At 34.1% G+C, this 13,175-nt stretch overlaps 2 protein-coding genes across 2 annotated transcripts; one reads left to right on the forward strand and one right to left on the reverse strand.

Annotated features, from left to right (window-relative positions):
* Positions 1 to 2,400: 2,400 nt before the first annotated feature.
* On the reverse strand, positions 2,401 to 3,721 carry LOC145568854 (uncharacterized). The gene is made up of 2 exons (XM_081628244.1): positions 3,552 to 3,721; positions 2,401 to 3,051 (listed from the first exon to the last, which is right to left on the reverse strand). The coding sequence occupies exons 1-2, from the start codon at positions 3,658 to 3,660 to the stop codon at positions 2,516 to 2,518; spliced, it is 645 nt and encodes a 214-aa protein (XP_081484370.1). The 5' UTR covers positions 3,661 to 3,721; the 3' UTR covers positions 2,401 to 2,515.
* Positions 3,722 to 4,898: 1,177 nt separating this feature from the next.
* LOC145566584 (uncharacterized) lies at positions 4,899 to 11,398 on the forward strand. The gene is made up of 10 exons (XM_081625957.1): positions 4,899 to 5,048; positions 6,460 to 6,691; positions 7,222 to 7,320; positions 7,463 to 7,632; positions 8,081 to 8,214; positions 8,319 to 8,496; positions 9,059 to 9,626; positions 10,283 to 10,395; positions 10,475 to 10,718; positions 11,171 to 11,398. The coding sequence occupies exons 1-10, from the start codon at positions 4,993 to 4,995 to the stop codon at positions 11,396 to 11,398; spliced, it is 2,022 nt and encodes a 673-aa protein (XP_081482083.1). The 5' UTR covers positions 4,899 to 4,992.
* The last annotated feature ends 1,777 nt before the right edge of the window (positions 11,399 to 13,175 follow it).

Below are 13,175 nucleotides of genomic sequence, written 5' to 3' on the forward strand. Positions count from 1 at the left end.
TTGTCATCATGTGCAGCATGAACATTTAGTAAAAAAAACCAAATTGCAATTGTCATTATGTGCAGCAACGTCTATATTTTTGAATATTTAGTAAAAAAAAAATTTCTACACTTTACAAAAAATGAACATTAGTAAAAAAAAATATATGAACACTTCACAAAAACCAAACGTAAATATGCAATTTTATATGTTCATATTTGATAAAGAAATGTTCATTTTATATGTAGTAAATGTTTAGTTTATATTACAAAACTATTGTATTATGAGTCAGACGTTTCTTTTAAAAAATTGATGTTTATTATATAGTGTTGTATGTAATATACTACATGTTCAAAATTTGCGATTATTTAGATATTTTTTTTTATAAAGGTTCTGTTCAGTTCATCTTATTTTCACTTATTTCAGGTGTAATAAGTTCAGATAAGTTCCGTTAAGTTCTGATAAGTTCAGTTTAGGTTTAATATGTTCTGATAAGGATTATCCAAGTACAAATTACAACTAAAATAAGTTTTAATAAAGTCTAATAAGTTTAGATAAGTTCAGGTAAGTTTAAATAAGTCCAGATAAGTTCATATCAATAAAAATCAGGTGGATAGAACACACTCTAAATGTTCAAAAGTATAAGCGTGAGGCATTACGATGGTTCAGATTTTTTTTACTAAATGTTCAAAATTTGCAATGTTCAGATTTTTTACTAATATTCAAAATTTGTGATTGTTCAGTTTTTTTTTACTTAATGTTCAAAAGTATAGGTGTAGTGCATTGCGATTGTTCAGATTTTTTTACTAAATGTTCAAAATTGGCGATGTTCAGTTTTTTTTTACTAAATGTTCAAAATTTGTAATTGTTCAGATTTTTTAACCAAATGTTCAAAAGTATATGCATGGTGCATCTTAAAATTTGCGACTAAATTGCATTTTTTAGTCCTAGTGTTTTGGGCTTTGATTTGTAATTTTTTTGGGCTTGATTTTCAAAACCTATAAAATTGAAGAAGAATAGATTAGGGGGTTTTTTTTGGTCTTATATATGTAGGGCAGAAAATCAAAATTGAGCTATAATTTAGATATATATAAGTCAAAATTTTGGTTTGGTAAACCGGAATTTTCAAATGTCCCTAATCGAACAAAACCATATTAAAAAAAAAAAAAAAAACAAACCGCATCAATAATGCAGTTTGTTTTGTGGTTCGATTTTGATTTTGAACTGTATTAGTTTCACCCCTACCCTTTGATGTAGAGTTGGCATGCAATCTCTGATACGACACGACAACACGACCGAAATCGGCACGACATGAACACGAAGTTACTGAGAGAAAAAATAAAGTCAACACGGCATGACACGACACATAACCAACTCGAACACGGTCCGTTTGGATAAAGTGGTCAAATTATGCAATTATCCCAAATTCATAGTTTTTGATAGATTTTGTAAAAAATACAAAATTGACACGAAATCGAACACATACGACACGACTTTTTGCCAGCTCTACTTGGATGCACCTACCTTTATGTGCGGGATGCACCCAAATTTATATAAAAGATGTTCGATAAAATATATCTAAACTAATGACCAATTATAAGTTACATACATTAGTACATCAGTACATGTGTAGTCTATAAGGATTTCACCTTATGACCTCAAATTTTCAAAATCAACTTTTGGTTCTTATATGGGTTGGGGAATTCCCTTATCACCCCTTAAAAGTCGTCTGACCGGAGTAGCAAAACTAGTTTACCAATGATAATGTTTAGGCTAATCTTAGTTGGGATGATCTAGGAATTTGCTTAGGGATTAAGGGGTAATAACAATCAAACCTTTAATATCAAATGCAATAACCAAGAACAAGAATAAAGCAATAAACAAACGATAAAATGTGAAAGGAAGAGTTTAAAGATACAATACTGAATAAGGATAGACTCCCTAATCAGAAAGGACACATTTCCGAGAGAATTAACGAAGTACATTGCTTGTATTAATGTGCGTATATCTGTATTACAATGTCTAATTCTGCTATTTATACCTAGGAACAACTAGGGTTACAAAGATATCAGAATATATTCAAATGGAAAGATCTTCTTGACTTTATTATTCTTTCCTTGCTCAGCAAGTGTATTTTTTGGCATGTAATCGCTTAATTGATCTCTTTGATTTTCTTACTATACTTGTATCAATCAGGCCGTTTGCTTGATTCTTGATGTATCTTGAATACTTGGCTATGCCCTACGTTTATTGGGTTGCTTAGTGAACCCATTACAACAATATCTTTCTCCTTATCAATTACAAGTAGAATTTTATAATCATTCATTCATAAGAAATTTCATCAATTTAATCACAAATTTCTTTATTCATGCTTTTTATATTTCTCTACACTTAATCAAGCATATGTATACATATTCCCTTAACCCAATTTAAAATCAGAACAATACACAACAAGAAGAGCTAAGATTACCCTTTACTCTTCCATATTCAACTTAATTAAACAACAACTTCAATTATAATAACCCATATTTTTAAATTAAGAGGCCACAAAAGCTCCAATTGCTACCATTGTAACAACAGCAACTCCAACTCCCAACGCCACCCTTCTTCCTTGTAAGTGCAACCTTTGCATGATACTTCCATGCTCAAACATATGATGATCACCCTTTACATGATCATCACTCGTACGTGTCTCGGCTATTGTATCATTTTCAGCACTTGTATTGTTATCCTTTGTTTTATGGTCGTCGGAATTCGTGGTGACCTCGGGTTGTTTCAACTTTTGATCCTCTGTAACCTCCTCTGCTTGAGGAGGAGCCGGCGATGTTGATGTAGGGTGTGGTTGTTGGACGACTTGAGGAGTTGTAGGCGTAACTTTCTTTGGTATCATAACATGAAGACGTCCTTCGGTGAACTTAGCTCGAATCCCGTTTACATCACAACTCTCTGGTATTTTTGTGTCGTTAATGAATCGGCACCTCTTTGTTCCATCTGCGTTTGTTGGCCTCTCGCCGCTTACTCTAAGGACTCCATCTTTGTTAACTTGTACCTTTAGTTGATTTTTCTTAAAGTCTACAAGGAAAAAAAAAACCAATAGTTATTTCATTCAATGTATGAAATGATGGAGTGTGTACACTCACACCATAAATCCATAAATAGTTGACGTTCAAAAACACACTCTGTCTCAAATTACTTGCTCCATTTGACTTTTCTCGAACAAATTGCTCTTACAGTAATATTTTACTACTACGTGCATGGTATCTCGTTAATATTACTTGAATGTATATCAATCAAAAAGCATGAAAAATTGAGTAGTGGAGCAATTGAACTACTTTGATGAGACGACTTTGACACAAATGAAGTACTTAATAATTTTTCATTTTGAGTTGAATAGTACTCCCTCTACCACTAAAATTTTTTCTTGTTTTGACATTTTTGTGAGACACAAATGAAGTACGTGCCAATAACAAAATTGTGATAATTACCTCTATCATTAATTGCTTCTTAAATTCCCTTTATCAAAACAAAAACATAAAAAAAGAAAAGAAAATAAGATAATTATTCAACTATACCAGGGAGGTTGATGATCAAAGTTTCAAGACCTTCCTCTGTGTGCAAATCACACGAAGGAACGAAATCGACGTAAGAAGGTGCTGCTGAGTTCTTGGTTTTGATTGCCATTCTTTTTCCTTGAAGTAAGCTTAATTATGCACAATGCTATGCAATAGAACAAATGGTTGAGAGAAGGATTATTGTTTGATTGTATGATTATGCAAGGAAAACCATCTTCTATTTATAGTCGTTAATATGAAGGGCATCTTTAGTATTTTTGGGTTGAGATTTCCTGTATTCTTTCTTGAGTTTCAAGTTGCTTTATGGCTTTGCATATATCTATGTTGGCTGGCCTATTCTTGTTGTGTTGCCTAACTATTATACCCTATTAATTCTAAAATATAACAAATTATGTTAGTTTATTGTCTCGTTTTTTATAGGTAATCATATTTAATTTGGTTTATTTAGTTTTAAGATATTGACAAGAATAATGATGTTAATCGCACTAAATTATTACTCCCTCTATCTATTTTTTTCCCCCCATTTTATATATCTTGGTCTTCAAATTAAAGTCACGCCTTAAAACGAATACATTTCAAATTCTATGTGTAAAAAAATACTTCCTCCGTTCTTTTATTATTGCACCATAAGAGTTTGACACAATTTTTTTGGTAGTGGAAAAAAGGATGAGAGATAAAGGTAGAAATACCAAATTGCCCATGTGATTGTATACACAAAATAAAAAGTAAGGGTTGAAAAATAAAGGTATATTAGGTATTTATAGTGTGAACACAAAAATTTCTTTTCCTAAAATGGATATTGTGCAATAAATGTGAAACTTCCTTAAAAGACAAGTGGTGCAATATTAAAAAAACGGAAGAAGTATAAAAACTTCCTACTAATAAAATTTATATTGAGATAAATGCGACTGAGGAATAACCCTTTTATCTCCACCCCAGTGATTTAGGGTTCGATTCCTAACCCAGCCCTTCCCCCTTTCCCCCTAACCTATGATAGAGTGGTGGGGGCTCATCTGTATCTTACCGTATAAAAATATAAAAAATTTAACTATATTCTCTTATAGAATAATGATAATTAATGATTAAAGTATAAATAACGGGGCAAAATTTTTGGCGGTAATAGTAAACATGAATATACAAGCGATAATTACTAAACGAACGCAGTTGCATGCATGAGAAACATGTGTCTTTGTTTAGAAGCCCACACGTACATATCGTTTCTCATGCCACGTCCTTGCCTTCATTCCTTCATTCTCTCACCGCATTCATTCACTCCAACTTAATGGAAATTTCATACACTTTATATCCTCAAAAAAAAAAAAAAAACAAATCTAAAGTACCATATTCTATTTTTAGTAACTAAGTATTTAAATTTTGTAACACTACTCTTTCATCTTGTTCAATTCACAATTAAAATTGTGTTGTGATTTATTCGTGCATCATGAATTTGAAGCATCTTTCGTCCACTGCTAATTCTGTCATCCATCGATGTTCTTTGTACATTTTCTTTCTCCCTATCTATAATTTCATCTTCCATTACACATTGGATGCGTACTTGTGTGCTTTATTTATGATCCGAATATATTAGTTTGTATTTGCGCTAATGCACGGGATATATGATTATATATATGGAATTGAATCTTATTTGCGCTAATGCACGGGTGTATGATTGTTTTTGTTATTTGTATTATTGTTGTTTAGCTGAATTAATTTCGTTATGTGGTTGTTCATTTTGGTTCAGGTTATTGAAAATAATTATATACACCCGGGTGCAAGAGTTTTTTTTTTTTTTTTTTTGCTCATTGATGATTAATCGAGCAATAATCCTTCTTTAATCATCAAAATAAGCAAAAAAAATTTACCCTTAGGTGCACCGTGGGTGTATGTAACAACCTTTGATAGTTTCGTAATTCTCCATCGTTGTTAGTTTTTTTTTTTATTTATTGATTTGCAAGAGATATGTTAATGGTTATTTTCATGTCATATATAAATCAATGTTATGTAGTGTGCTGTGTGCACTACTCTCTTCAAACCGAGCTTTTTTTTTGCCCCTATTGTTATTTTTGGGTCTAACTTATAGAAAATTTTGACACATATATAAGAAATAATATAGTTAAGGGAATCTTGTTAGACTCGCTCGTCTCCAAATTAAGAATTGTGAATTGAAAAGTTTATGGTTTGTGTCAAGTCTCATTTGCTTTTTGTTCATGTGGAAGGTGAATAAAAGCATAATAAGATAACGGGTTTGGTTAATTAAAAGTGACTAAAGAAATATGGAGTGGACAAAGATGAAATGAAAATTTTATTTCAGATTTGGGTGAAATGAAACTTCTATTGGGAATAGGAGTGTGTTTTACCATGTATTCATACTAAGTGAGCAAATGGCGGCGTACGGAATGGTTTGAATGATGTTTTGAGTGAAATCGTGATATATTTTTGATAACGAGGGGTTTGGACTATGTGACTAGTGTCTCCGGTTAGAGAGAATAATTAACAAATGTCAAATCGGGTGTAAACAATCAGTGTGTACTTGGTTAGCTCAATATGAGTACATGACATCTTACTTCTGCTATCTGGGAAAGTTAAATATGGTGCACTCTAAAATTTAGGACTACTATTAATTGTCTGTTGTAATATCTCTAAACATGGTAGAGTTTGGAGTACTATAAATTCAAGAGGAATTGACATGTTAATGTATAAGAAGCCAAGAAGGTACGCTATACGAATGTAACATGGTAACTCGGGTAAAAGTGTAGTTTCCGTAGGAAGAATATAGAAAATTAGATAAACCACTCCTTCAATCTAAGTTACTCGAATTTGTTAATCATCCAATTTTGTTCATAGCTTGGTTTCAATTTGAAATACTTGAGGAAGTGTTGAAGATATGATTCTCTTTTTTACTGTGTAGGAAATTACACACCTCTGTGGATGCATTGCTGGAAGAATACAAGGGAGTATGGAAGCCAGAGATGGGCGAATATTCACGAAAATTAGTGGAGTTTTGCTGCTCAAAGGCTGTAAGACAGGGGTCAGCTTGTGGCGAAGATGACTATATTAGTGGTAGTTCCTTTAGCCGCTTCACATTTGACATGATGTTAGCATGGCAGATGCCAAGCTCCGCTGATGAAGAATCTTACAGGGTACATTTTTATGCATCTTTATATGTACTCTCTCCATTCGTACTTGTAGTATATATACCGTCTGTGGAGAATGTAGACCGGATAAAAACATGTTATTCATTTCCTGTAAAAATAACATAAGAGACCTGCCTGGCAGCCTCTTAAGTTTACCCTTGTCAAAAATGCCAGTAAGGTAAGGTAGATGCCAAGCAATTTGTATCTGATATTTTCGGAGATTGATTTGATCCTCAAGTCTCAGTTTTGCTGTGCTTTAAGTGCCTTTATACTGTCCAAGTTCAGCAATACAACATCGACGGTATGACATTCAGTAGGATAGTCTGAAGACATGTCCCAACGAGAGTATAATAGTGCAGCCTTAATGGAATAGTTTATTTCATGGAATTGTGTTGCTTGCAATTCCCTGTTGATTCGAGTACAGGTTCAATAGTAGTAATGATATGGCTGTATGGAACCATCAGAATTTTGATATACATTTTTAAAGCATCTCTCATTGTGAATATTTAGTTCCCTGCGTTTGTATTGATTTACAGGAATCTTTAGGTAAAGAGAAAGAAGAGAAGAAATCCCTCGTAGCGACTCAACCACACGAAGATGTGTCATTGTTCTATTCTGACATCATGCCACTGCTCGTAAGATCTTCACATTTATTACAATTCCGTCACATTTCCATCATCTGTAGAAACAATTGCGGGAACCAGAAATATTGTAAATATTTAGCATTTGTTTTCAGTCCATTGACAGCAATTTTGAATTATGACATTGCATTGGTAGGTTGATCATGGACAAGGTGTTAAGGAATATGCTTTTGTATGGTTTGCAACAATGCTCCCTTTGCCTGGAGATGTAATCAATGGTAGATTCATCTTCGAAACTCTTACGGCATCTACAGCAAACATTCTCCATTATCCAGCCTACGATAGATTTCTCACAGAAATTGCCAAGTGAGATGACTTTTTTATTCACAACATGTATTAGTTTGCTTTGCAATTTATTGGATTTTACCTCCATATAGACGAAATGGCATCATAACTATTCCAAATCTAAAGAAGTGCTTTATAAAATTAGTATTGATCTATTATATGTAGCCACCTATAATATCTTCCCTCCTCTCCCTAAATATGTTAACAATCTAAATTTCCACTTAAGCTATCACGGCTTCATGAGTCTTGGACTTTCAAATGCAGGTTTAATTATTCTGATTTCACCTGGCATGAAGATTATTTTTTTGGTCAGAAAATAAAAGAATTGTAATGCATCATTCTTTTTCCCGTGGCTGTCTGAATGAGATAACTCATAAATTTGTTCATGTAGTAAGGGATTAGGTTACTTTCACCAAGGATACAGAAATAGGCATTTTTTTTAGTTTGGATTTTATTGGAGTTATTTCAGGTGCATGAGGCATTTGCAAAAGCAAGAAACACCAAAGGGAGTCAAACTCGCTGATGATGAATATATATTGCATGTTGAGGGAACTGCTAGTAGTCAACGGGTAATCCGTCATATTGGAGGAGCAAGCTGGCCAGGTTGGTTAAGCCATTGTATTTGAGCTTTTTTTTTTATATAGTTTCTTAGAATCATTCTACATTGAACTCTGGAAAATTTTCACTTCTGCTGCTGTTCTATCTAGGTAGACTGACACTCACCAACTATGCTCTCTACTTTGAGGCCATGGGCTCTATAAATCATGAAGATTCAATAAAAATGGATCTCTCAAGGAATATCGAGCAGAGTGTGAAACCTGCTGCTACAGGTCCATGGGGCGCTCCACTTTTTGATAAAGCCATGCTTTATGAATCCTCAGAACTGTAAGACTTTGAGCAGCTAGTTAGAAGTAACCTTATTATGCTTTTTGTTTCATTTTTGGATCTGAAATTATTGTTTGATTTGTGAATTAAAATGAATGAAATTTTGTACATTAAACGGCATCAAATTACTTAAGGGTGGAGATGAGAATCAATCCCAGATCCTGGGATCGGGAGGGAGCTCTAACCACTTGAGCTATCCCTCACTCTCATTAAGGATTTCTGAATGAACTAATCTGAATCGTTTTCTGCTTACAGTCATCAACTTCTATAATACAGTACAGGATTTACACAGCTAAAGTTTCCTGGAATTAAGATTTATGATACCACTCTTGAGTAATTCAAACGAAAGTATTAAAATGCCTTGTCATCCCTATCAAATCAAGAGTGGTAGTCCCTTGTTATGCAGGAACCTGAATTAGATTCCACATCTTGTTGGTATAGGGGGACATTAGAATATTTTTTATAGTGAATTTTCAGAAAGCACTAGTGTACTGAAAAGCACTAGTTTCTCTACCATCATAGCCGAACTTTCGAAATTGATGATTTGCGTATTTTCTTGTAGGACTGAAGGTATACTGCTAGAATTCCCAGAATTAACCAGTTCTACAAGACGAGATCATTGGTTGGTCTTAACGAAGGAAATTATTCTTTTACATCAGTTCTTATCCAAAAAGGAGTCGCTACTGTCAGCAAACCAAGTATGGGAAATGCATGCAAGGACAATTTTAGGCTTTACAAGGCTTCATGCTGCAAGAGAAATGCTTAGAATGGCACCTCCATTACCACAAAGATTTTTGATCTTTACTCTATTTGATGAGCTTCCTAAAGGAGATTTTATTATAGAAGAACTTGCAGAAACTTTAAAGCTGATTGAAACTGAAGAACCCTGCAGTGCAAGTTCAATCCTGAAGAATCTGAACATGCCGCACAAGTCTGCACCTGAAATGGAGTCGAAGGAATCAGATGTGGTTGAAAAAGTCACTTTAAAAAGTGCTCAAGAAGATAGTTTTGCAACTTTGGATGAAGCTGTTACAGAGGTCAAGGAACAAGCGAAGGAAATCGAGTCGGCAAAAGCTACCACTGAATGCTTAAAAGAAGAAGGGGTTGTTGATAGTGCTCTTGTACTTTTGGTAAGTTTGTACCCAAACTATATTAGGACTAATGGACTATAACGGAAATTTTTCTCGCTTGTTTAAATGGAGTATTGTAATTCCTTGGCATTTTGTTTTTCTAAATGCCATATATCCTTCCTTTTCTGATTTCACTATCTAGTAATAGAGTACTTGTCAGAGTGCCCTGAATTCTTACTTTAAATCGCTACTACCGACTTCATGGCACTTATGTAGATTACACTAGTTCCTTTCCGTAGTGACTAGTCTAAGCTGCACCACTGTGTCTAAAGGTGTTGTCTTCAAGCCCTATACCATTTTAAAGAAGATTTAGTTTAGTTCCATAGTTGATGCTGGTCAGGATGAGATGACTGGTTCTGTTTCAGAATGGCATCCATTGTCTATAGAGAAAAGAAAGAAATCTTATGCCCATTGATAGGTGGTAATAAATTGCTGTAATGCTTATGACTTACGAGTTTGTACGAATTTACCAGCAAAATCACATAAAACTCGCACTGCCTACCATGCCGTCCATGCTAAAGTTAGGGTGTATCCTACTGAAGTCATATCATCCTATTTATTAGTTTGTAATTGGGATCACAGATAAAGCAGAGTGATTTTAACCATCATAATCTTCGTGCACAAGGTTTATTGTTTTTAATTGGTATCATTTGTAGGAGCTCTTGAAACCACTGAAAAGCAGTTGGATTTGGCTTCAAGAAGTATTGGCATGGGAGAGGCCGGGTGCTACCATCAATTTGATCACTGCTATTCTCTTCATAGCCTACAGGTAGTTTTTCGGTATAATGATCAATTTGTAATTGCATTTTTAGTGCAGCAGGTTTGTTTTATCAGCAGTTTGATTGTAGGGAGTGGATTGGAAAGGCATTGGCTACCATCTTATTTTGGGCAGCCTATGAAATGCTACGAGCAAGGCAGCGGAGGATTGGAGACAAGTATAATAAGGTGGTGGTGTGTACTGCTTCGGACCAGACAACAATGGAGAGCATTATATCCGCGCAGCAAGGACTGAGAACTGCCCATGACTTGGTGCAGCAGGTCAACATTGCAATTCTTAAGATCTACTCTCTATTGATTTCTAGGGCTCCCAAGGTACTTGATTCACTTGTTCTTGCCTCACTTTTACATAAGTGTTATGTTACCTTTATGTTTGTTAGGAAATAAATTGAGCTAAATTTTAATATTTCCTGGTTTTCTCTTTTGATTATTATTAACACTTTATTCTTCTTTTCACATAATTTTGGTGTCCTATAGCTAGTATAACTGCATGATATGGGGTTGTCTTTCGGCGGTGACAAGAGGGCTTTATCATATTACTATATGTAGATAAGTAAGGCAAAATCACAAATTATTTGCCAGGACCGTTTTCACTGCTTAAATATTATAATCAATTTAAAGACCAAAGAATCATCCTTAGTTAAAAATTGTTACTCTTCTATTTTCTATATGCTATTCATACTTCTCTAGATGTGAAACATGAAGACTCATGCTGGCCAACAGGACATGCTCACCTTAAATAGACACTGATTGAGGTTTTTTTGTAGCAAGCAAATACGGTAATGATGATGATGGTTGGAACAGCAGTCATTGTAGCTCTTATTCCCTTCAAGTATATGTTTATGGGTTCCACCTTGTATCTATTTGCAACAAACTCAAAAGTTTACAAGAATCTCATGAAAAACGACTCGGGAAATAGGCGATTGAAGGAATGGTGGGACTCCATTCCTGTTATTCCTGTGGAAACTGTGGACGAACTGCCAGAGAACAGATGATTGGCTTGTGAACTGCAGTCAATGTTTTATGTAATTATATGACCTTAATGGGTTTTACAGCACACTTGGTAGTTAATAAATACTTGGGTAACAGTGTTTTGCATGGAGCTTATCAGCTGCACCCAGCAATACACTCTTTGGGTGATGGGATTGATTTTGAATAAGGTATATACTTTCTTTTATAAGCTTTGTTTCGTTTACTTTCTTTTGTTTTAGGGGTAAGAGGTGTACAGAACAACATAGCAAATGACTTCTGAGAGTTCTGAATGTATAAAGTTTCTTGATTCTACATATATGCATAATTATGTGTTTTTTTTTAAGTTATTAATAACAGTGGCGGATCTAGTTGGTTCAGCTGAATTCATACTAGATCAGAATAATTCTGATAAGTTTTATTTTTAAAAAAAAAAAATACACATCACTACGCACATAGTTAAAGAACCTTTTCTTGCAGTCCAGTAGTAGTTGCTTTGTATTTTTTAGCTGGTCCTGGGTTCAAAATCCCCAGGACATTGGTGCCTAAAATATTACAGAGTTACACACCCAGGAAAATAGGATAAGAAAGCTTATAGACAGATGAAGACCCTAAACGATAAAAGTGGAAGAGGGTTAGCTTGCCCTTAAGTTTCTGAATTTCTTCTATCACACTTGCTCATTTATTTTCATCCTGTGATTTTTCATATTTACTCTTTTTTACACTAAGTTGCAATTTGAATAGGATAGACTTTCTCAATTATGCTGATGTAAAATGTGATCCTCAACACATGTTGATGGAACAGTAATTTTCATAAAGTTGGTAATCAGACTTGCAAAAATATGAAGATTAAGATTGGCCTCAAAAACCAAAGTGCCAATTTGGGAAGATCAACTTATCACAAAAGGAATGTAATCTTATGTAGCCTATGTTGTGAGCTACGCAAATATGTACTCTAAGAGTCAGCACCAATTAAAGTTAAGAGGTTTGTCAACAAGATTTGTGACCAATACTCATTAAAAATAGATTTGCATAAGCCGCACCCAATATTTCGTCAGTCGAGAAATATTATCGTCATCTTCTTGCAACGGTGAAGAACAAGTTTTCACCCGATTAGAAGTTGGTGGTGGTTACGGCGAAGGGGAGGAGCGAGGTCATCCATGATGGAAGAGAGAGAGTTTAATTGCTTGAGATTCTCGGATTTTTCGAAAAATGCCCAAATAATCGAATTGGGGCTTTCTTATGTGACATATAATTGTTGAAATTGATTGCCCCATATGATTGTATGTTGAATTGTGAGCATTTTGATAACATATGCATGTATTTTGGTTGAGAAATAAGCAAGTTATATTATACCTATAACCTTGAGTACGAGATCTTAAATGGAGGTTCTGCCATTGTTATACATATCATCAAACAAATTATACATATTCTCAAACATCCTGGTTGGATAATATCCTCTATTGGCTATATGATATCCTTTATTGACTAGATGATATCCTCTATTGGCTATGTGATATCATCCAGTCATGATATAATGTAGCCAATAGAGGATATCATCCACCTAATAGAAATATCATTTAGCCAATAGAGGAATAAAAGATATTATATAGCTAATAAACAATATCATCTAGTTAGTAGAGGATATCATCAGCCAATAGAGATATAGTCATGTTGAATCTTGTTAGAGTCGTCACGATATATATTTACTCCATCCGTTTCATAATTAGAAGCCTAATTCTCTTTATTATGTGAGTAATAAACGTTAGATTTAGGCTTCTAATTATGAAAAGGAAGGAGTAT

The sequence above is a fragment of the Chenopodium album genome, chromosome 11 (assembly GCF_948465745.1).
Source record: "Chenopodium album chromosome 11, dcCheAlbu1.1, whole genome shotgun sequence".
Lineage (NCBI taxonomy): Eukaryota > Viridiplantae > Streptophyta > Magnoliopsida > Caryophyllales > Amaranthaceae > Chenopodium > Chenopodium album.

What these genes read in the sequence shown, in the direction of transcription:
- LOC145566584 (XM_081625957.1), top strand. Translation starts at nt 4,993, where the DNA reads ATGAATTTGAAGCATCTTTCGTCCACTGCTAATTCTGTCATCCATCGA. An exon ending in CTGACATCATGCCACTGCTC is followed by an intron (nt 7,321 to 7,462) that starts GTAAGATCTTCA and finishes TTGCATTGGTAG; the next exon opens with GTTGATCATGGACAAGGTGT. An exon ending in TGATTTCTAGGGCTCCCAAG is followed by an intron (nt 10,719 to 11,170) that starts GTACTTGATTCA and finishes GTTTTTTTGTAG; the next exon opens with CAAGCAAATACGGTAATGAT.
- LOC145568854 (XM_081628244.1), bottom strand. Translation starts at nt 3,660, where the DNA reads ATGGCAATCAAAACCAAGAACTCAGCAGCACCTTCTTACGTCGATTTC. An exon ending in TTTGATCATCAACCTCCCTG is followed by an intron (nt 3,052 to 3,551) that starts GTATAGTTGAAT and finishes TTTTCCTTGTAG; the next exon opens with ACTTTAAGAAAAATCAACTA.